Below are 19,853 nucleotides of genomic sequence, written 5' to 3'. Positions count from 1 at the left end.
ATGCCGTGGGGTCGTGTGTTAGCAACGACCTTGGAAGTGCAGATTTCGAAAGCTGTGAGCGTCCGCGCTGCTGCACGAGTAGCTGCCCTGCTCAAGGCCCCTGCGCAGCACCGAGCCATACAGCAGCACGCTGTCGTAGTAGCCCACCACGAAGTGGTTGCTCTGCAGCACAGAGACGGAGCACAAAGAGTACAGCGAGCACAGAGACCAGGTTCACACCACACACAGAGGTTCAAATTACAGAAATAAGGAGTTGTGACCAGCAGTGTGGTGGTTGCGTTGTTGTTGTGACCTGCAATGCATAAAGCCCTGTGATAGCCCTGCGTTGTAAGTGTGGCATGAATATCAAGCATAGTCAATCAAACTTTGTCCACGTGTCACAGCACGAAAAGGGCAGTAAAGTGGTGGCACAAAAGGTCAACAGACAGTCCACACGAGGAGCAGGAAAGGGAAGCTATGCTGGAAGTCCTCAAGACGGACAAACAGTGCACAGCTCAAGATTAGCAGCAAGGACTAAGAAGGAGCACCGGGCAGGAGATGGAGGAGAATGAATGGCAGGGCCAAGATGTCGGGGATGAGAGGGTGGTGATGATTAGAGGGGGCGAAGAGAGAAGGAGCGGACAGCAGTGAGCTGCACGAAGGAGCCGTGTCTGTTTTCACAAGGGGTGGTGAGGAGAGGGAAGGGATTCAGAATGGGGGGGATGGTCACACAGAAGTCACGTGATTTACGGGAGCTTGAGCTGATTTAGATATGTATGTTTGTTGAACTTCTTTCACACCGTACGTAGCCAACCCCACGTAGCCAGCTGTGCTAATCGGAGATAAAGCATTATAATTGGTTACGGGGCGAGAGCCGAGGAGTGCGCAGAGTACGGTGCGACTGCCGCGCGCTGCCGCTCGCATCTCACGGTGAGGTTGAATTTCTCGCCGAAGGCTGTGGCCTGCCTCTCGGGCAGCGTCACGATGAGCGCTCGCTCCAACGCCGAGCTGTGGTTCTCGTACGTCTTATAGTAGTCCAGGCTGGATGGGGGGCAGAGAGGGGCAGAGGGACGACGCGGGGGAGAGGGGATGGGGAAGGGAGGCACCTTGGTTCAAGAGTCGACCAAATACATTCTAGAGCTCCCTCTAGTGGAGGCCCTTCTGCCAGCAGTGGATTGAGCGAGCACTTGCAGGGTGCACCTTTACCTTTTAACTGAGATTCGGGAGCAAATGAACCACGCCAGTTTGTACATCAGCACGAGCCGATCAGCGCATTCCCTACGGTTCACAGGAATCGGTTACCAGTTCCCGGCACAGTAAATGGTTTGCAGCGGCCAGTGGGTTGACGTTTTAGCAGCCCGAATTAAAACCCAGCCCCCCGAGCCAGGAGCCGACGGATCCGGCAGTGCAGAGCTTTCCCCGTATGGGGGGGCGCCTCGTGGTGACCCCCCCTCCCACCCCCCAGGGCACGCTCACCCAAACAGGTCGATCACCACGAACACCAGTTGCTCGCGCGTGTCCGCAGACAAGTGCCCGAGTCCCTTGATGACCTCCTCCGCCCGGGTCAGGCTGGCGCACATGATGATCACTGTTGGGCGGAGATCGCGGGGTCACGAGACGCGGAGAGTTCGGCGTGGTGGCACGTGCCGTGCTACGGAGTGGGCGCACGCCCGGCACCCCCGCCCCGCGGTACCGTTGCTGTGCCGCGTCCCGCTGAGCGTCGTGTTGAAGCGCGCGAACGTGTCGAGCGCCAGGACGTGGTCCTTGCCGAGCAGCCCGCGCAGCGACATGAAATTCTGACCCAGGGGCCCCTGCACGTTCTCGAGCAGGGCCTGCAGGTACCTTCACCCGCAGACACATACACAGAGTCGCGGCGGCACGGACAATCACATTTATAACGCAGGTTCCCTCGGAAACAAAGAGGATCCAGCTTCAGTGAAAGTTTATCATATTTACTGTTTACATCACGTAACTCACAATGCTGATCCCGCCAGGCGGCCGAGCGGTGGAACAAGTGGATCACAGTCGCAAGGTGGCAAATTAAAATCCCGTTTGAGGATCGACTCAGCCAATCATCACCTCTCCTTCCGGGGTCGACACAATGAGTAAACGAGCACCACTTTGCGGGAAGATCAATGGCGGTTGTCCTCTGGATAGACTCGCCCCAACCATAGAGCAGTGGAATTCCTACCACCGACTCTGAAGGGCCGTACACGGGCAGCAAGCTGCCTTGGCGGCGTGAGGCGAGCGCGGGGCCCACCAGAAGCAGACGTTGGCGTCGTTGTTGCCCTCGGTGAAGACAATGGCCGTGCGCCAGGCGAACTGCTTGCGCGCGTCCGTGTGCGCCCACAGGCGCGTGAGCATCGTCGAAATCTTGGTGGCAGGCACGAGCGTGCGGCTCAGGATGGCGCTGTAGGTGGTGGATAGCCCAAAGCTGCCTGCCGCGATCACGGGCCGGTTGAACACGCTCTGGGACCTGGCGCAGACAGCCGCACGCGTCCGGGTCACGGTCACACTTTAAATACATAAAATACGTGAGCTTGACTTAAAGCTTTCGCGACTGCACGAATTCATATTCTTTGGGTCTTTCGGTAAAGTCACGTAGATAGGTTCAAAGAAAATAACAAAAAACTACGACGTTTCGATCGCTTGTGTTGTGATCGAAACGTCGTAGTTTTTTGTTATTTTCTTTGAACCTATCTACGTGACTTTACCGAAAGACCCAAAGAATATATGTAAGCTTATTTACCCAGGAGAGCCTCACTAAGTCTGTTGGGTGGCCAACATCACGTCGGGCTTGCCTTTGTCTCGCCAGTGCTGATGTTTTACACTCTATACCAGGTTTTCGTTTAAAGCGGAGTCGCCCTTAGAGAGGCCCAGGAATTATTCAAATATTAGGCCTCGCAGTTGCCTCTGCGGCGCCAGCCTGCAGGCCGCGTGCGTGGCCGCCGCCGAGACGGAGACCGCTCGCCACGCGAGGCACGGCCAGCGTCTCGACGGCTCCTACAAAGGAAACACAAATCCCTTTCACGGCCGTCACGACGACAGATGTTCCCAAGCAAGAGCGCAGCCTCGGCTTCATTTCTGCTGCGGTGGGCCCTGCACCCACTTTAGTAAAACGCAGCTCGCTCACCTTGGTGGTGAATATCACAGTTATGGTGGCCCCCCACTAAACAGCTCTACCCCCCCACCCCAACCATAAAGGAGCTGGAGCTGGGCCTCGTTCACACAGCCCGTGGGCTCGACACACCGTCCAGCACAGTGACAGCTGCAACCCAGCCACAATCAGCACTACCACTCCCTTTCTCTCCACACACGCACGCACCTGAGAAGGGAGTAGGAGGAGTACTGGCAGGACGGGCCCACGATCACGCATCCCAGCTGATCGTTGGCCTGCGGTGAGGAGCACACAGACAGCGCTGCTGAGTGAGTGTCAAGGGGTGCTGCACCGTTTACGAATGTCACCCCGCCGCACACACGAGTTATTGTGCGACCTCAGCCCAGCAGAGCCAAGTCTGATCGCCTCTACCTGGACTATTTTCCCAAATCCGGTCGTTGGCCGAGGAAAGGCTCTAAGATATACAGTGATTACATCATGATATACAGCATAACAGACTGCCAGGCTGTCAAATTATGGGGCGATGGTTAGTGTGTGATCCTAATTGAGTAATAAGCAGGTGATTTTTCAAAATTGGGATGTTTGGCCAATACCACTTGTACGTATGTATGTTCTTATCTTAATGATATTAATATAGCACCTTCACCCAGGTGTTTTACAGCAATTATAAAATTGTACATAGCATGACAATTTGAAATAAAGAATTGTTATTGTACGTGGAGTAGTTTTGATGCAGCAAAGCAAGATGTATTGATAAAGAGTGGTCGTAGTTGGGGGCGACAGAAAAGCTGGGGGCTGAAAGGTAATCAGCCAACATTGCATTGGGAAGACAAAGGGGGGCAGCGAGGGGCTGGAGCCAGAAGGGGGCCACCGCGTTCAAGTCCCCCACTCCGCCGATGACGTCCGCAACGTCCGTGCAGTGCAGCCGCAGAGCTCCGGCCTGACCTTAATAGCACTCAACCAGAAAGCCTCCAGTTCATTCGCTGGCAAATGCGCAAGGCCCTGCGATTCACGCGTGAGGTCAGATCCTCATAAACATCCAGAGGGCACGGTGCGTGCAGGTGATCGCTGGAGCAGCAACACAGACGCAGAGTCCCGTGATCCCGTGAACTGCCTTGGGCAAAATCACAATGTTTTAATTGTGTATCGATCCAGCTCAAGCCTCCCATATATAATGCGACTTCTCTGTGGGAGGCCACTCCCACTGATTCCCTACACTCTCACCGCCGCCCCCCGGTGAAAACGGACGCTGCTCCTCCTTGCGACTCACTTCTGTTCGCTCCGTCCTCCTCTCATCACCCTCTCATCCCCGACATCTCGTCCCAGTCACTCTTTCTCCTCCTCGATTTCCTGCCTGGCACTCCTCCTTCTCTTTTTCTGATGCTCATCTTGAGACATGCCCTCTCTGTCCATCTTGGGGACTTTTATCCCGGTCTCCCATCTCTTTCCCGTTCCTGGCTCTTTTTCCATCCATTACATCCTCGTCTCTATTCGGGTACAACGTGTTAATATTGGTCATGCAGGGCCCTCTTTAAAGAGCTGGAGATGTAGGGGCATCCATGAGAGATGTCTTGCACCATCGCTGCTTCCTGCCTTGCAGTGATTGAGGCGGCCTCGTCAGACGCGCGTGCATGGGGACCGTGATTCTCTGCCGCGTGATGCCGCGGCGCTGTGTGCGTGTCGGGCCTCGAGGCGTCCTCCTCACCTTGAGCGCCTTGACCAGCTCCCTGGCCTCGCAGTCCGTGTCCTCGCAGCTCGAGGCTTTGCTCTCCAGCCACTCGGAGCTGTAGCAGTCAAACGTTGCGTTGAGCCTCACGCCCGTGCCTGGCGTGAGACGACAGCGCGCGAGAGAACTCTTTCTGCTGCGTGTGTCGATGTACATTGAGCTTCTTTCGCACCGTATGCAGCCAACCGTGCTAATTGGAGGTGCAACAGCTGGGACACTTCGGTCATAAACCGCCTCGTGTGCAGGTTAGTGTCGCTGCACATTTTCAAAACCAACGCACTTTGTATCTCACCACGAGTGGGAAGCAGCGTCGTAAGATGACGATCGGTGTTCAGTGCGATCAGTGAGAAACTGAGCGCAGGGGTGGTGCCCACCTCCCATTTCAATCCCTGCGCTCTCAGTGGCAATTCCTCGTTTCTGTTGATTGCCCCATAAATGTTGCTAATTTTATAACAATGCCTTTAATGCAGGAAATACTCACAGAGAATCAACACAATATTTTATCGAGAAGGGTTTATATCGGGAGATTCCAGGAATGCGTGCTTGGTGTATGGGAGGAAACCCATGCAAACGAATAGGGCACCACTCGGAAGTCCACACATGCAGATGTAATAATCCATTACGTTTCTGCCAGCTGATCTCTTTAGGGAATCATATCTGCTTAATTGTTTTTTTCTGTGACGTGGATCAGATACGTGGCTTCGTTTCCTTGTAGCCAGTGTTGTCTGCGCCGCTTTGTTGACCAGTTGGCTTTCATTGCCTGTGAATGCCGCAAACTCCTGGGATTTCATCGCTTCAAACATGTCTTTGCTTACTTTCCCGTCTGCATCACAGTTTGATGCGAGATTAAATATTCTGGATGAACACGTCACTTGCTGGATGCATGGTCTGGTGTGTTTATGCACGAAGTGCAGTGACCACCCGGAGTTGATGTTCCTATCGCTTCATTAAACCGTGAACGGGTTTCAAGTGCCGATTCTCTTTACTGGAAATTAAATGTTGTTTATTCTGGAATGCAGTTATTTTTGCTCTGATTTATATTTGGTTTGTTGTTATGCTTTATTTAATGTATTGTGCTTCTATTATTTTAAGACTCATCCCAGTCTCTTGAGCTCTCGCCTGAGTTAACAAATAAACTTGAATGCTGACGCGTTTGCCGTCACCGAGTTGTTTCCCTCTCGTGGTGAGACATCGGATTTGAAAGCGTGCAGTGGGCCAGGTCTTGGGGCAGGTAGCAACGCGAACCCGCACGCGAGTTGGTTTATGGCCGAAGTGCCCCTGCTGTTGCCAGTAGCGCGCCTATTACGAGCTGTTGACACGAGCCGTCGTGCGGGGCTACTGCGCGGGGGGTAATGTCGCGCAGTTTATTTGTATCCTGGCGCACGACGTGAACAGCTGCGTGAAACCCCAAGGTTAACATCGATTCGTGCAGTTTCTATTTAAATGCGAATGGTGCCACGCAGGCTAAATAAAAACACGACAAACACGACGAGACGATAAATTGCGACGATTAGTCAAAGCACCCGAGGTAGGGGAATGACTCGTTTGACCCATTACGGTTCCTGACCCACACGTGGTTGATCGGTACCAATGCTCAAAACGTGTCCCTCGCAGCGTGTAATCTCTCGATCATGAATATTGAGAGCACGGCGACCGTGGGAGCCGTGCAAAAGTAGAGTAGCTCGAGTAAGACAGGGGCGCAGTGGTGTTTGCGATAGAGACGTCGTGATGTCGAGGACGCACGGAATATGAGCACAAGCAGGAAGCGAGTCGAAAAAGCGGCGAGGGTATTCTCTCTCAGCGTGACTGCGGTGGGCACGGCCCGTGGTGGGCACTGCAGCAATTGCCACCCCATATGGTGCCGACTCAGTGAGCAAGCGTGAACCCCCGAACCCTCCCAGCCCCAGAGACAACATGGGGACGTGACCCCCCATATCGCGCTGCTCTCCCGCTGCTGGGTGGGGCAGACGTCGCCGCCTGGCGCGCGTGCCAGGCGGGGCGGGCAGCAGCTGCGGCAGGGAGCGTTGCCGCAGGGGGGGGGTCATCTCAGAGTGAGTGGCAGGACACTCGGATCCGTGTGACGCGGCGCTACGGTCGCATCTCCACGAAGCCGAATCGCGCTCGAGTTGGACTCCAGTCCGGGGACTGGAGTCTAACTCGGGGTCCCTTCTCCGGCGCACGCCCCTCTACACACACTGCGGTGTGTGTAGGTGTGCGTGCTGCCCCCAGGTGTGCCTCGCCGTGATCTCACCTGCTAACAGTCTCGTGTTCACGTCATCCATGGCGAGCTCGATGGCGGGACGAACGGTGTTCATCGACCACGCGGTGTTGTTATCCACGATGAGAATGACGTTCATGGTATAGACGGCGGGCGTCCTTCCGTCTACCCCGGCGTGCATCCACCCCAGCGTCACCCACCCCAGCGTCACCCACCCCAGCGTCGCCCACCCCAGCGTCGCCCACCCCAGCGTGGCCAGTGCCGCGGCGCCCATGGCTGCGCGCTCCGTTCCCGCGGCGCGTCCCTCGCGTGTGTGGCCCGAGGGGGGCGGCACGGGATGGGCCGCCGGATGGGGCCGTGTTGTCACGGTCCCAGTTAATGAGTAACCCAGCAAAGAACGACTGCAGATGGCGCGGAGGTGCTCGCCTTGGGAGATGAGATAACCGCGCCGAGGGCAAAGTGCTGCCGCAGGAGGGTTCCGCACGACGCCCCCCCCCCTCTCCCTCTAGCGGGGGGGGGGGGGGGCGCCGGCCTGTAAAGTGGCGGTCACGTGGAGACTCCACCACACCGCCACCCACGAGGGCACGTTGGTTTATTTTATTCCATTGAATGTTTGTGCTTTAAATTTGTTTTGTAACATGGTTGTTTTTGCGCCGATTTCTATTTGCTGCATTGTTGAACTTTGTATATTGCTGCGACTTCACGCCGGACACGCGGATGGAGTTCCCATCTGTTGCGTGCGCTCCTCTCCCAGCCACACGACCTCGTGGAACGGGGCGAGCAGTCACTCCGCCTGTCACGAGCCCCTCATCAACGTCGTCGTGGAGAATGTAAACGACACAGAAACCAAGCAGTTGATCCGCCTCCTCCACACAGCTGTCCCAACGCAATATTTTCCAAACATCCGTTAAGCAACAAGACCTTCTGGGAGTGCACACTATCAGGAGTATTGGTTCAACACAAGAACACTCTGTACCGGTTTCGACATTGAGTGTCTCGTCAGCAGAGTCCGGGTTGCTTGAACCAATGATAGTGAACCAATACACAAGTGATCTAGTGATGCTGGCAGTGGTGCACATACATCAAACTCAACACGGTCGTCAATAACACTGCCTTTTTCATGGATAATATAATCAGAACACGTTGACTCTGAGCATGTGTGACAACTTGGCACAGAAATAAGCAAAGGGGCATGATTTTGCAACTGGCGGCTTGTGAGCCAGGTGCTCTCGGAGTGGCCCATAGAGCTCAGGGTAAATAAGCGATATGGCTCGAAGGGCCATTGCCCAAAACGTCGCCTATTATATCGTTTCCCTTTCAAGACGCCAGTGTTGTTGACGATGTGGTGAAAGTAACCACGAGGGGCGGTGTGGAAAGTAACAATACAATCGTAGTGAGCCAATTCCGAGACACGTCGCGTAGAAGTCTTCCTTTCTATTCTCACACTTTGAGCACAACCTTGGGCGATACATCGATGTAACGTCTCTACGTAGCAACACAGAGCCGACCCTTCTACGCAACCCCAGCGTCGGTGTCCACCTACACAGCTGTGTGACGATGAGAGCCTTGCAGAAGATCGGCCACGTAGCCGGACGACGCAGAGGGATGACGGCGAGCAGCGACGCAGCCAGGACCTGCATGCAACAGCAGAGAACCTCGAGCTCGGTCCCCCTTATATACACCCCGGCGCGGCCAAGCCCCGCCTCCAGCCACGCCTCCGAACCTTCGAGCAGGTTCCCGGAGCCTCCCGACTGACTCAGCCTCTCACCTTTACCCCAGCAGAGACGCCCCCCTCATGATTAGACATTATTACGTAACTTGCCCATAACCGCGATTACCCCTTCAGGCCGACAGGTGGCAACCCTGTCATTACACAAATAAGCACACAACTCGCCTCCTCCACGTGTCTGTCTCTACTCGTAAAAAATACAGGGATTTTCCACACGTCCCATCAGCCATGCGGCCTTCTGAGAGTGCAGCAATGTGGCTCGTTTTATCCCGTGTGCTCATCGCCCCAACGTCCCCTACATCTTCGTTGACATTGTCATCACCACCATCATCCCCACTAACAACAGCCGCCATCGCGACTAAGTAGCGGTGACGTCTCCACGGCACTTGCTCCAGGCTAGATGCACTTTGAGGCCCCGTGAAGTGTCGAAGGATCGCTAGCAGGAGATCATGGGACTGACCCAAGTGCCACGTGTTGACTGGCAGATGCGCCACCTGTGCTGCCTACTGTGCCGCCACCATCGTCATCATCTCCACCATCACCACTAGCATCGTCTGCAGGGTCGCGTGTCAAATGAGGATTCAGGGTCCATTCAGTCACTTACAGCAGCCGTAACGTCGAGCTGCGCACGACAGGGATAAGGCTCCCGCGGATTTCTCTAAGACGACGACGCGCACCGTAGATCGATGGTGCGGAGGGCTGGGAGGCCCGCTGTCACTGCTCCGTGCGGGATTAGCCGCCCACAGCCTTCACCACAAACCCTCAGCACCGATGTACTCGGCTCAGCTCTCGTCAGAGTGCGAGCGGTTCGAGTCGACACTTACTCCACGCACTCTCCACGCACTCTCCTCGTCTCTGTATCTTTGTGCGCCACTGCGCCGCACTTGGGCCATGGTGCTAAATAGACCCGGGGCCGATATGGATCTGACGCTGCAGCTCAAGCTGGTACAGGATTCATATTATTTGGTTCTTTTGGTAAAGTCTAAAAATTATAAAAGCAAATAAAAGAAAAACTACGACGTTTCGATCACAACACAAGCGATCGTCTTTTTTCCTCCTGCAGACACTCGCTTGTGTTGTGATGGAAACGTAGTTTTTATTTGATTTTATTTTCTTTATCTACGTGACTTTACCGAAAGAACCAAAGAATATGAATTCCTGCAGTCTGAAAGTTTAAAGTCAAAATTTGGTACAGGATTATAAGGAGGTCAAGCGATCACGGCACGGGACAGATCCTGCTTTTTCCACTGGCCGAGGACCCGTGCGCCGCGTGTGCGCATGGTCGAATAGCGCGACCAGCTTGCTAAGGAAGTGCACGCACATTGAACCACTGCGCGACTTGGGGTCATGGATGTGCTTGTGTTTGGCCTTGTGGCGGATGTAGAGTCTGAAGGAAAACGTAAAGGTGCGGCCCTGCAAGTGCTCCTTCACGCCACTGCTGGCGGAAGGAGCTCCTCTTGAGCGAACTCTGGAGTGCATTTAATGTACCCTCCCACACTGTGAGCAGACGTGTTTGAAGCGGTGTGCATACCCACAATTTACCACCACACTCGACTTTGCCGATCATAAACTAATAGTGCTGAACCTAATTACTGCTGTTTGGACAGAATTGGTGGGTAGGATTTTAGAAAACTGCCTCGTTGTTTCAACTGCCGTGCCAGGAGATGGAATCGGATCGGCGACTTCTGGATTGCAAGTCCAGTACGGCATCTCATTGGAGCTGCAGTAATGCGCTGTGAGGCTGTGAGCTGTACAATCTGTGACTGTGTCGATTGCATGGACGTGTCCGAGTCTGCAATAATCACGAGGACAATCGGGTGCATTCATTGAGAGCCTCACGATCGATTTTAATCGAAGAGTCGTCCCATTCCTGTAAGCTACAGGGTGACTTGCTGTGTCAGAGTTCGGCCGCGTTCCCTGGGGACACCGGCCCGAAAGAACATGCGTCCAGTGCCAGGGTTTGAACCCAGCTCCCTCCCTCCTTCCCTGGGCTTTACAACAGCCACGCGCCCAGAGCTCGGCTCGCCACCGTCTCTACAGCGCAAACCCGGCCTGATGTCTCCGTTGGCCGAGGTGTATCGACACTGCCGTGCAATCTCCTGCGACAGAGTTCAACACGGTCACCAGAACCAGATCTCGGTAAAATCTATCCGTGCCATCCGACCACAACAGACGCTGATTTGAGGACTGGTGGCGACCTTAGAAACAATGGTGGCCCAAACAACCGTGATTCTACACTTCCATTCCCGTGCAATGCACTACCAAGCACGAGCCAGGCTCATGAGGTGGCTGTGTGGTTTCCAGGAGAAGATGGACATCAGAGAGCCAGGACAAGAGTGAGGCAAGTCATATGTTTTATACAAAATACCATTCCACCCTCCCTCCTTACCCGCGCAACGCACGCCACCTGGTAACACGCGCATCCTGATTGTTCGCTGTGATTGATATAGTTTTGCAATTCTATATCGAACAGACAGGGTCCTTGCCTCTAAACATCTGGCAGTTCACCAGCATTGGTTCAAGCAAAGCCGGACTCTGCTGATGAGACACTGCATGTCAAAACCGGTCCAGAGTTCTTGCTTGTTGTAAACCAGTGCTGCTGAAATGATGCACTCCCAGAAGACCGTGTACGGTTGATGTGTACAAAATATAATTTTATTTATGTGCAGAGACACAGATATGTGGAGGTGAATCCCCGCATATGTACGGCAGGAGCGAGAGTCACGCGTAGTGCGTTCTGCTGAACACAGCCCGCGTCCCTCGCCGTGTCGTGGAGCGGCTGCCACTCGCCATGAGAAGTGGCCACGTCACAGCAATCGGACGCGGCACGTGGCGACTGGGAAGTGGGACACGAGGCGAAGGCACATGGGCACAGGCACCATCACTACGGGGGGGGGGGGGGGGGCATGATGATTACGGGGTTGGGGGGAGGGCATGACGATTACGGGGGACGAGGTGGGGAGGGGGCAAGTTGAGTACACGTTGTAAAAGCTACAGGGCTGCGGGTGTTACAATTCAACATCTATGCTACGTTACCAAAACCCGACGAGCAAATAACATTCCAGACAATTTTCCGTCTATTATAAAATTCCCCCGTGATTTTTAAATCTGATTTCCAGGGTGAGAGTGGCGTTCCTATGTGTGGGTCCCGAGAGCCGTGTGGGCCCCGTGGATCGGGATGAGGAGCTGCCGTGCGGAGGGGGGCGCCGTGCCCTGCGCCCGTGCTGGGCGAGGGGGTGGGGCCATCACTTCTTGCGCAGGATGCAGTAGAGGACGCCGCTGATGAGCGTGAGCGGGAACGCGATCCAGGCGAGGATGAAGCAGTAGCCGTACCCGCCGCTGCTGTTGTAGTTGAACTGCGCCGCATACATCGAGGCGGCCACCATCACGCACAAACCTGCGAGCGGCGCGGAGAGCGGGGAGTGGTTAGCGAGGTGAACTGCACGCTCGTTAACGATACGGTGCAATACAGTGCAGTGACGTGTCGTGCAGGGAGCGCTTGAGGGCTATGTGTGGTGTGGTTACGTGCAGTGCGGTCACGCACAGGCGAGCAGCTGGAAAGCCCCCGTGAAGTGGAACATGCCACCCTTCTCGAGGCGGAAGAGCTGCGCCGTGAAGATGATGAGCGAAGCGGAGCAGAAGATCACGGACAGGATCATGAAGGCCTGCACGGCCTGTATCCAGTCTGCGGTGGGGACAGGCGCAAACATCACGGTCAGCTCGTGCTGGGGGTTGTAGCTCGCACCACATTGAACTGGGACCCATATCTAATGGCGAGGATCTTTGCCCAGCATTGGTTCAAGTGAGCCGGACTCTGCGGATGAGACACTAAATGTTGAAACCGATCCAGAGTTCTGCTTGCATTGAACCAATGCTACTGATAAGATTGACTCCAAGAAGGTCGTATAGCTGATGGGATGTGTAAAACAACTTTTATTTTTTATGCGAAGGGACAGATATGGGAAGGAGGTGAAGTGTCTTCTTATTTATTTTGTCACAAACATCGGCATCTCCATACATACAGCGAGACGCAGAGACACATACAGAGATACAGATCCCTCATGCAGCCTCAATAGACTGTTGGGGCAAGGGCTGCTAGCGAGTAGCACACAGACACACACACCCTCTCACGCCGCACACAAGATCACTCCTGCCACCGATCCGAGCACACGCGTTACCCATGGCAGTACTCTCGTGCGTCTGAGACCAAGCCATCGCCTGAGCATCACTAGGAATCAGTGGCGCGTCTATAGATGGATCGCCCAGTATCACGAATCTACACTCACTGTACTTACCGATAAACATTTACACACACATTACGTCCTGTCAACAAGGGCATTGCCCGAAATGTCGCCTATTAGATGTTTCCTTGGAAGACCACACAGTGTTATTATTTACACAGAATGTGTTAATGTTTTTGTAATTTCACTCTAGTGATTCCAAACCCGGGATCTTGTGGTGCCATTACGTGTCGGTATCTCTGCGAGCGATGGCCACAGCAGGGGCTCTTGCCCAGGGCAGTGGCATCCCTGGGCAAAGTTTGACGATCGCTCAAGGCATCTGAGCCCCCGGGGGGCAATGGAGATCACACGCACCGGGGAAGGAATGGCTCGGCCAAGTGGTCTGATTCTAGCCTCCAACCGCCACAAGGGGGCAGCGCGAGCCTTGGCTATGAGCCCATGACCATAGTTTGAACGGAAGAAATCGTTCGAGGATTTAGGATGTGCGTCAATTCCACAAGGCGAGCATTACGCCTTTTGGTATTGATGTTCCACAGGCGCAATCTACCGTTGTGTCGCAGGAGGGGGCGATGTTGCTTTGTACAATCACAATTGAGTGGTTTTTTTTTGAATTGGCAAATTTGGATCATAACGCAATCACACATCGCCTACTCCTTTTGAATGACGTGATCTTTTAGGTCTGCTGTGCGTGAATCGTACTAAACACCTATCGCAGTTATAACCAGGGAGAGCGTGAGTCACCTGAGAGAGGGACATCGTGTCCGTTCGATCCGCAGATCCATTGGTTTCCATCGTATTTGCACTTCTTCCACAGGTCCACACTCTGGCTCGTGACGTTCAGAACATTGCTGTTGTACCACCAGGCCTGCATGCCACACCACGACACACCACGTCAGCCACACCGCTCCAGTCGCACCACATGCCACCGCGAGTGGAACGCAGGTGTTACCAGCACAAGTCAGGACCGTCACCCAGTGCAGAGACCTCGTCACGAGCGACCACGATGAGTGTGGACAGATTTCTAGAGCCCCCCACCCACCCAGCGTGAATCCGCATAGCACGCGGAACCCCCACTGTGTTACTCAGCTCCCGCTGTGTTTCTCAGCCCTCACTGTGTTACTCAGCCGTCACTGTGTTACTCAGCTCTCACTGTGTTACTCAGCCCCCGTGGACCCCCACTGTGTTACTCAGCTCCCGCTGTGTTACTCAGCTCCCGCTGTGTTTCTCAGCTCCCGCTGTGTTACTCAGCCCCCGTGGACCCCCACTGTGTTACTCAGCTCCCGCTGTGTTTCTCAGCTCCCGCTGTGTTTCTCAGCTCCCGCTGTGTTACTCAGCCCCCGTGGACCCCCACTGTGTTACTCAGCTCCCGCTGTGTTACTCAGCTCCCGCTGTGTTACTCAGCTCCCGTGCACCCTCACTGTGTTACTCAGCTCCCATGCACCCCCACTGTGTTACTCAGCTCCTGTGCACCCCCACTGTGTTACTCAGCTCCCGTGCACCCTCAATGTGTTACTCAGCTCCCATGCACCCCCACTGTGTTACTCAGCTCCCGTGCACCCTCACTGTGTTACTCAGCTCCCATGCACCCCCACTGTGTTACTCAGCTCCCGTGCACCCTCACTGTGTTACTCAGCTCCCGTGCACCCCCACTGTGTTACTCAGCTCCCGTGCACCCCCACTGTGTTACTCAGCTCCCGTGCACCCCCACTGTGTTACTCAGCTCCCGTGCACCCTCGCTGTGTTACTCAGCTCCCATGCACCCTCACTGTGTTACTCAGCTCCCGTGCACCCTCACTGTATTACTCAGCTCCTGTGGACCCCCACTGTGTTACTCAGCTCCCGTGCACCCCCACTGTGTTACTCAGTTCCCGTACACCCCCACTGTGTTACTCAGCTCCCGTGCACCCTCGCTGTGTTACTCAGCTCCCATGCACCCTCACTGTGTTACTCAGCTCCCGTGCACCCTCACTGTATTACTCAGCTCCTGTGGACCCCCACTGTGTTACTCAGCTCCCATGGACCCCCACTGTGTTACTCAGCTCCCATGCACCCTCACTGTGTTACTCAGCTCCCGTGCACCCTCACTGTGTTACTCAGCTCCCATGCACCCTCACTGTGTTACTCAGCTCCCGTGCACCCTCACTGTGTTACTCAGCTCCTGTGGACCCCTACTGTGTTACTCAGCTCCCATGGACCCCCACTGTGTTACTCAGCTCCCATGCACCCTCACTGTGTTACTCAGCTCCCGTGCACCCTCACTGTGTTACTCAGCTCCTGTGGACCCCCACTGTGTTACTCAGCTCCCATGGACCCCCACTGTGTTACTCAGCTCCCATGCACCCTCACTGTGTTACTCAGCTCCCGTGCACCCTCACTGTGTTACTCAGCTCCCATGGACCCCCACTGTGTTACTCAGTCCCCACTGTGTTACTCAGCCCCCACTGTGTTACTCAGCCCTCACTGTGTTACTCAGCTCCCATGGACTCTCACTGTGTTACTCAGCCCCCACTGTGTTACTCAGCTCCCATGGACCCCCACTGTGTTACTCAGCCCCCACTGTGTTACTCAGCTCCCGCTGTGTTACTCAGCTCCCGCTGTGTTACTCAGCTCCCGTGGACCCCTGATAGTGCAGTGATCACCCTGACTCCGAGTTGATGTTCCTGTCGCCTCATTTCACTGCGCATGGGTTTCAAGTCATTTGTCCGAGCCGACTCTCTCTACTGGAACATGCATGTCATCTTCGTTCTGTTTGTGCACTTTTATATTTATTTTGTAACGTAGTTGTCTCTGCTGCCGTTGCTATTTGTTATGTTTATGCTCCGAGTGCTATTCGCGTCACTGCTGTATTATGTTTGTATGTTTTTGCTGTTATGTTGGTGACCCAGGTTGACTACGCTTGCGATGGAGCCTCACTGGCCACTTGAGTTCTCGCCTCGTTATGCGAAGGGTGAAACGCCGGACCGCGGAGGCACTCACGTTGTCTATGGTGGCGATGAAGAGCAGGACCAGCGCCGCCACATGGATGATGGCGATGGCGAGCAGGAGGAGCTTCATGGCGTAGAGGTAACACTCCCTGGATGATACGCTGCGCACGTGCAACCATCATCATCATCACAACAATCATCACAACCATCATCATCACAACAATCATCATAACCATCATCACAACCATCATCATCACAACAATCATCATAACCATCATCACAACCATCATCACAACAATCATCATAACCATCATCACAATTATCATCATCCCAACCATCATCACAACCATCATCATAACCATCATTACAACCATCATCATAACCATCATCATAACCATCATCACAACCATCATCATCACAACGATCATCATAACCATCATCACAACCATCATCACAACAATCATCATAACCATCATCACAACCATCATCACAACCATCATCATCACAACGATCATCCCAACCATCACAACCATCATCATCACAACAATCATCATCACAACAATCATCATAACCATCATCACAACCATCATCACAACCATCATCACAAAAATCATCATAACCATCATCACAACCATCATCACAACAATCATCAAAACCATCATCACAATTATCATCATCCCAACCATCATCACAACCATCATCATAACCACCATCGCAACCATCATCATCACAACGATCATCATAACCATCATCACAACCATCATCATCACAACGATCATCATAACCATCATCACAACCATCATCACAACAATCATCATAACCATCATCACAATTATCATCAACCCAACCATCATCACAACCATCATCATAACCATCATCACAACCATTATCATCACAACCATCATTCCAACCATCATCACAACCATCATCATCACAACAATCATCATAACCATCATCACAACCATCATCACAACAATAATCATAACCATCATCACAACCATCATCATCATCACAACCATCATCACAACCATCATCACAACAATAATCATAACCATCATCACAACCATCATCATCATCACAACAATCATCATAACCATCATCACAATCATCATCATCACAACAATCATCATAACCAACATCACAACCATTATTACTACCAGGGCGGGAAGACTTGGTATCATGCGCTGTGTCCCAAATAAATGCAGTCCTTTGTAACTCACACTGGAGTTAGGCCCAGCCCAAGACCGCTAAACTCTACCAGATATAAACACAGGGACCCAAGAGACACAGGGACTCAGGGACACAGACAGAGACACGGTGGTACAGAGACACATGGACTCAAGGACACAGACAGAGACACGGTGGTACAGAGACACAGGGACTCAGGGACACAAACAGAGACACAGTGGTACAGAGACACATGGACTCAAGGACACAGACAGAGACACGGTGGTACAGAGACACAGGGACTCAGGGACACAAACAGAGACACGGTGGTACAGAGACACAGGAGCACAGAGACGCAGGGATACACAGACAGAGGGATTCCGACACACAGGCAAACAGAAAGACAGAGACACAGGGATGTACAGACATGGGCCGATCTCCCCTCTTAGCCGTCATCAGTCGCCCACGCGTGATCTCGCTCTGGCGGGCGCGGTGCGGGTTGCCGGGGCTTGGGACGCGGTGTTATTTTGGTGACAGCAGCGAGTGGGCAGGGGGGGGTGACGGAGTGGTTTGTGATGCGCCGTGAAACTGAGCGGTGGGGGCGGTGGAGCGTCGCGGCTCCGCGGGCACCGCGCTCTGAGCGACGCCCGATCCGCGCTTCGGAGTTCGTGGCTGGGATCGGCAAATCCCTCCCGCGGTCGGGTTCGGGGAAGGGTGGCGGCTTTAGCGGTAGGTTGAGGGGTAAGGCGGGCGGGCTGTAGGGGTTGGTTTAGGGGTAGGTTTAGTAGGGCGTGGTTTTAGGGGTAGGTTTAGTAGGGCGTGGTTTTAGGGGTATATTTAGGGGTAGGGAGTGGTTTTAGGAGTAGGTTTAGTAGGGCGTGGTTTTAGGGGTAGGTTTAGTAGGGCGTGGCTTTAGGGGTAGGTTTAGTAGGGCGTGGTTTTAGGTGTAGGTTTAGGGGTAGGGAGTGGTTTTAGGGGTTGGTTTAGGGGTAAGGATTGGTTTTAGGGGTAGGTGTAATGGGTTGGTTTAGGGGTAAGGCGTGGTTTTAAGGGTTGGTTTAGGGGTAAGGAGTGATTTTAGGGGTCGGGTGTTGTTTTAGGGTTAAGTTTAAGGATAAGGTGTGGTTTTAGAGGTAGGCTATGGTTTTAGAGTTAAGTTTAAGGGTAGGGTGTGGTTTTTGGGGTCGGGTGTGGTTTTAGGGTTAAGTTTAAAGATAGGATGTGGTTTTAGGGGTAGGCTATAGTTTTAGAGTTAAGTTTAAGGGTAGGTTGTGGTTTTAGGGGTAGGCTATGGTTTTAGAGTTAAGTTTAAAGATAGGATGTGGTTTTAGGGGTAGGCTATGGTTTTAAAGTTAAGTTTAAGGGTAGGTTGTGGTTTTAGGGGTAGGCGATGGTTTTAGAGTTAAGTTTAAGAATAGGGTGTGGTTTTAGGGGTAGGCGATGGTTTTAGAGTTAAGTTTAAGGGTAGGGTGTGGTTTTAGGGGTCGGGTGTGGTTTTAGGGGTAATGTTAGTTGAGGGGTGGGGCAGTAGTATAGGGGTAGTTTATGGGTAGCACTGGATTCACGCAAAGGGCGGGACCCCGTCTCGAGAATGTTTATGAGCCCCGGGGCTTCGCGACGATAGAGTCCAGAGCCAAGCCACGCACAGAAACCGACACTTCGAGAGGGAACGACTCGGAGGGAACGACTCGGAGAGTGACTCGTGGGGCCGTGGTGAGGGATACTGAGAGAGAACCCCGTGATTCCCCAAGCAAACTACTCCTCAACCGCGGCACCCAGATGTCCGCACCTCCTATTAGCACAGTTGGCTACGTACGGTGCGAAAGAAGTTCAACATACATACAGCGAGGAGACACGGGGGAGATACGGGGAGACAGCAGGGGACACGGGGAGACGGCGAGACGCACGGGGAGGCAGCAGGAGCCACGGGAGGAGACGGGGAGACGGCGGCAGAGGCAGCGATGAGAGCAGCAGCCGAGAGCGCGACCCCCCTCCCCACCCCGAGGCAGAGACGCGCCGTTGCAGCCTTACCTCTTCAACTCTTCACTTCACCTCTTAGCTTCGCCTCTTCGCTTCACTTCGCAATGGGGGCAGCGGTGGCAGGAGGAGCTGAGCTCCGCGTGCGGAGTCGGGTTATATGCGCCCACCCCACCCCCTCCCTCCCATCGCCCCACTGGCCCCTCCTCACACAGCCGACGAGGACTCTCCCCCACTGAGAGGCCCCTCTCTTCGGGCAGCCACAGCTCCGCTAGCTCACAGAGAGTGAGCGGAGTGAGTGAGGGAATCATGGGTGTGTGTGGGGGGGGTGAGGAGAGAGTGGGGAGAGTGAGGGGAGTGAGTGAGGGAATCATGGGTGTGTGTGGGGAGGGTGAGGAGAGTGAGGGGGGGAGAGTGAGGGGAGTGTATGTGGGGAGAGTGAGGGGAGAGTGAGGGAATAATGTGTGTGTGTGGGGAGAGTGGGGGAATAATGGGTGTGTGTGGGAAGGGTGAGCAGAGAGTGGGGAGAGTGAGGGGAGTGTGTGTGTGGGGAGGGTGAGAGTGAGGGGATAGTGTGTGTGGAGATAGTGAGGAGAGAGTGTGGGGAGAGTGAGGGGAGTGAGTGAGGGAATAATGGGTGTGTGTGGGCAGGGTGAGGAGAGTGAGGGTGGGAGAGTGAGGGGAGTGTGTGTGGGGAGGGTGAGGGGAGTGTGGGGAAAGTGAGGGGAGAGTGAGGGGAGTGAGTGAGGGAATAATGGGTGTGTGTGGGGAGGG

The 19,853-nt window shown here is 54.0% G+C and overlaps 2 protein-coding genes across 3 annotated transcripts in view; both read right to left on the bottom strand.

The window, feature by feature from the left end:
* Window positions 1-7,315, bottom strand: part of LOC144940879 (guanylyl cyclase C-like) — a 32,238-nt gene extending 24,923 nt beyond the window's left edge. The window contains exons 1-8 of the mRNA XM_078867373.1: window positions 7,075-7,315; window positions 4,803-4,921; window positions 3,305-3,372; window positions 2,240-2,455; window positions 1,673-1,821; window positions 1,456-1,567; window positions 909-1,020; window positions 30-162 (exon numbers count right to left, since the gene is read on the bottom strand). Coding sequence (XP_078723499.1) covers window positions 30-162; window positions 909-1,020; window positions 1,456-1,567; window positions 1,673-1,821; window positions 2,240-2,455; window positions 3,305-3,372; window positions 4,803-4,921; window positions 7,075-7,315 — 1,150 coding nt within the window. The remainder of the gene's footprint in view (window positions 1-29; window positions 163-908; window positions 1,021-1,455; window positions 1,568-1,672; window positions 1,822-2,239; window positions 2,456-3,304; window positions 3,373-4,802; window positions 4,922-7,074) is intronic.
* A 3,796-nt stretch (window positions 7,316-11,111) lies between these two features.
* LOC144940844 (peripheral myelin protein 22-like) lies at window positions 11,112-19,235 on the bottom strand. Of its 2 annotated transcripts, none has more exons than XM_078867326.1 (5): window positions 19,134-19,235; window positions 15,988-16,096; window positions 13,753-13,876; window positions 12,315-12,455; window positions 11,112-12,167 (listed from the first exon to the last, which is right to left on the bottom strand). In XM_078867326.1, the coding sequence occupies exons 2-5, from the start codon at window positions 16,063-16,065 to the stop codon at window positions 12,016-12,018; spliced, it is 495 nt and encodes a 164-aa protein (XP_078723452.1). In that variant the 5' UTR covers window positions 16,066-16,096; window positions 19,134-19,235; the 3' UTR covers window positions 11,112-12,015. The 2 variants fall into 2 exon arrangements, with proteins under 2 accessions (XP_078723452.1, XP_078723450.1); XM_078867324.1 differs by lacking the exon at window positions 19,134-19,235 and adding an exon at window positions 17,530-17,549.
* Window positions 19,236-19,853: the final 618 nt, after the last annotated feature.

The sequence above is a fragment of the Lampetra fluviatilis genome, chromosome 23, assembly GCF_964198595.1.
Source record: "Lampetra fluviatilis chromosome 23, kcLamFluv1.1, whole genome shotgun sequence".
NCBI lineage: Eukaryota > Metazoa > Chordata > Hyperoartia > Petromyzontiformes > Petromyzontidae > Lampetra > Lampetra fluviatilis.
This window is presented reverse-complemented; position numbering and strand designations above follow the sequence as displayed.

Bases quoted from the DNA above. Each gene is read 5' to 3' on its own strand.
- LOC144940844 (XM_078867326.1), bottom strand. From the start codon at position 16,065: ATGAAGCTCCTCCTGCTCGCCATCGCCATCATCCATGTGGCGGCGCTG. The intron at 12,456-13,752 runs GTGACTCACGCT...TCCCCACCGCAG, and splicing joins ACACGATGTCCCTCTCTCAG to ACTGGATACAGGCCGTGCAG. The intron at 12,168-12,314 runs GTGCGTGACCGC...CGCCGCTCGCAG, and splicing joins GGCTTTCCAGCTGCTCGCCT to GTTTGTGCGTGATGGTGGCC.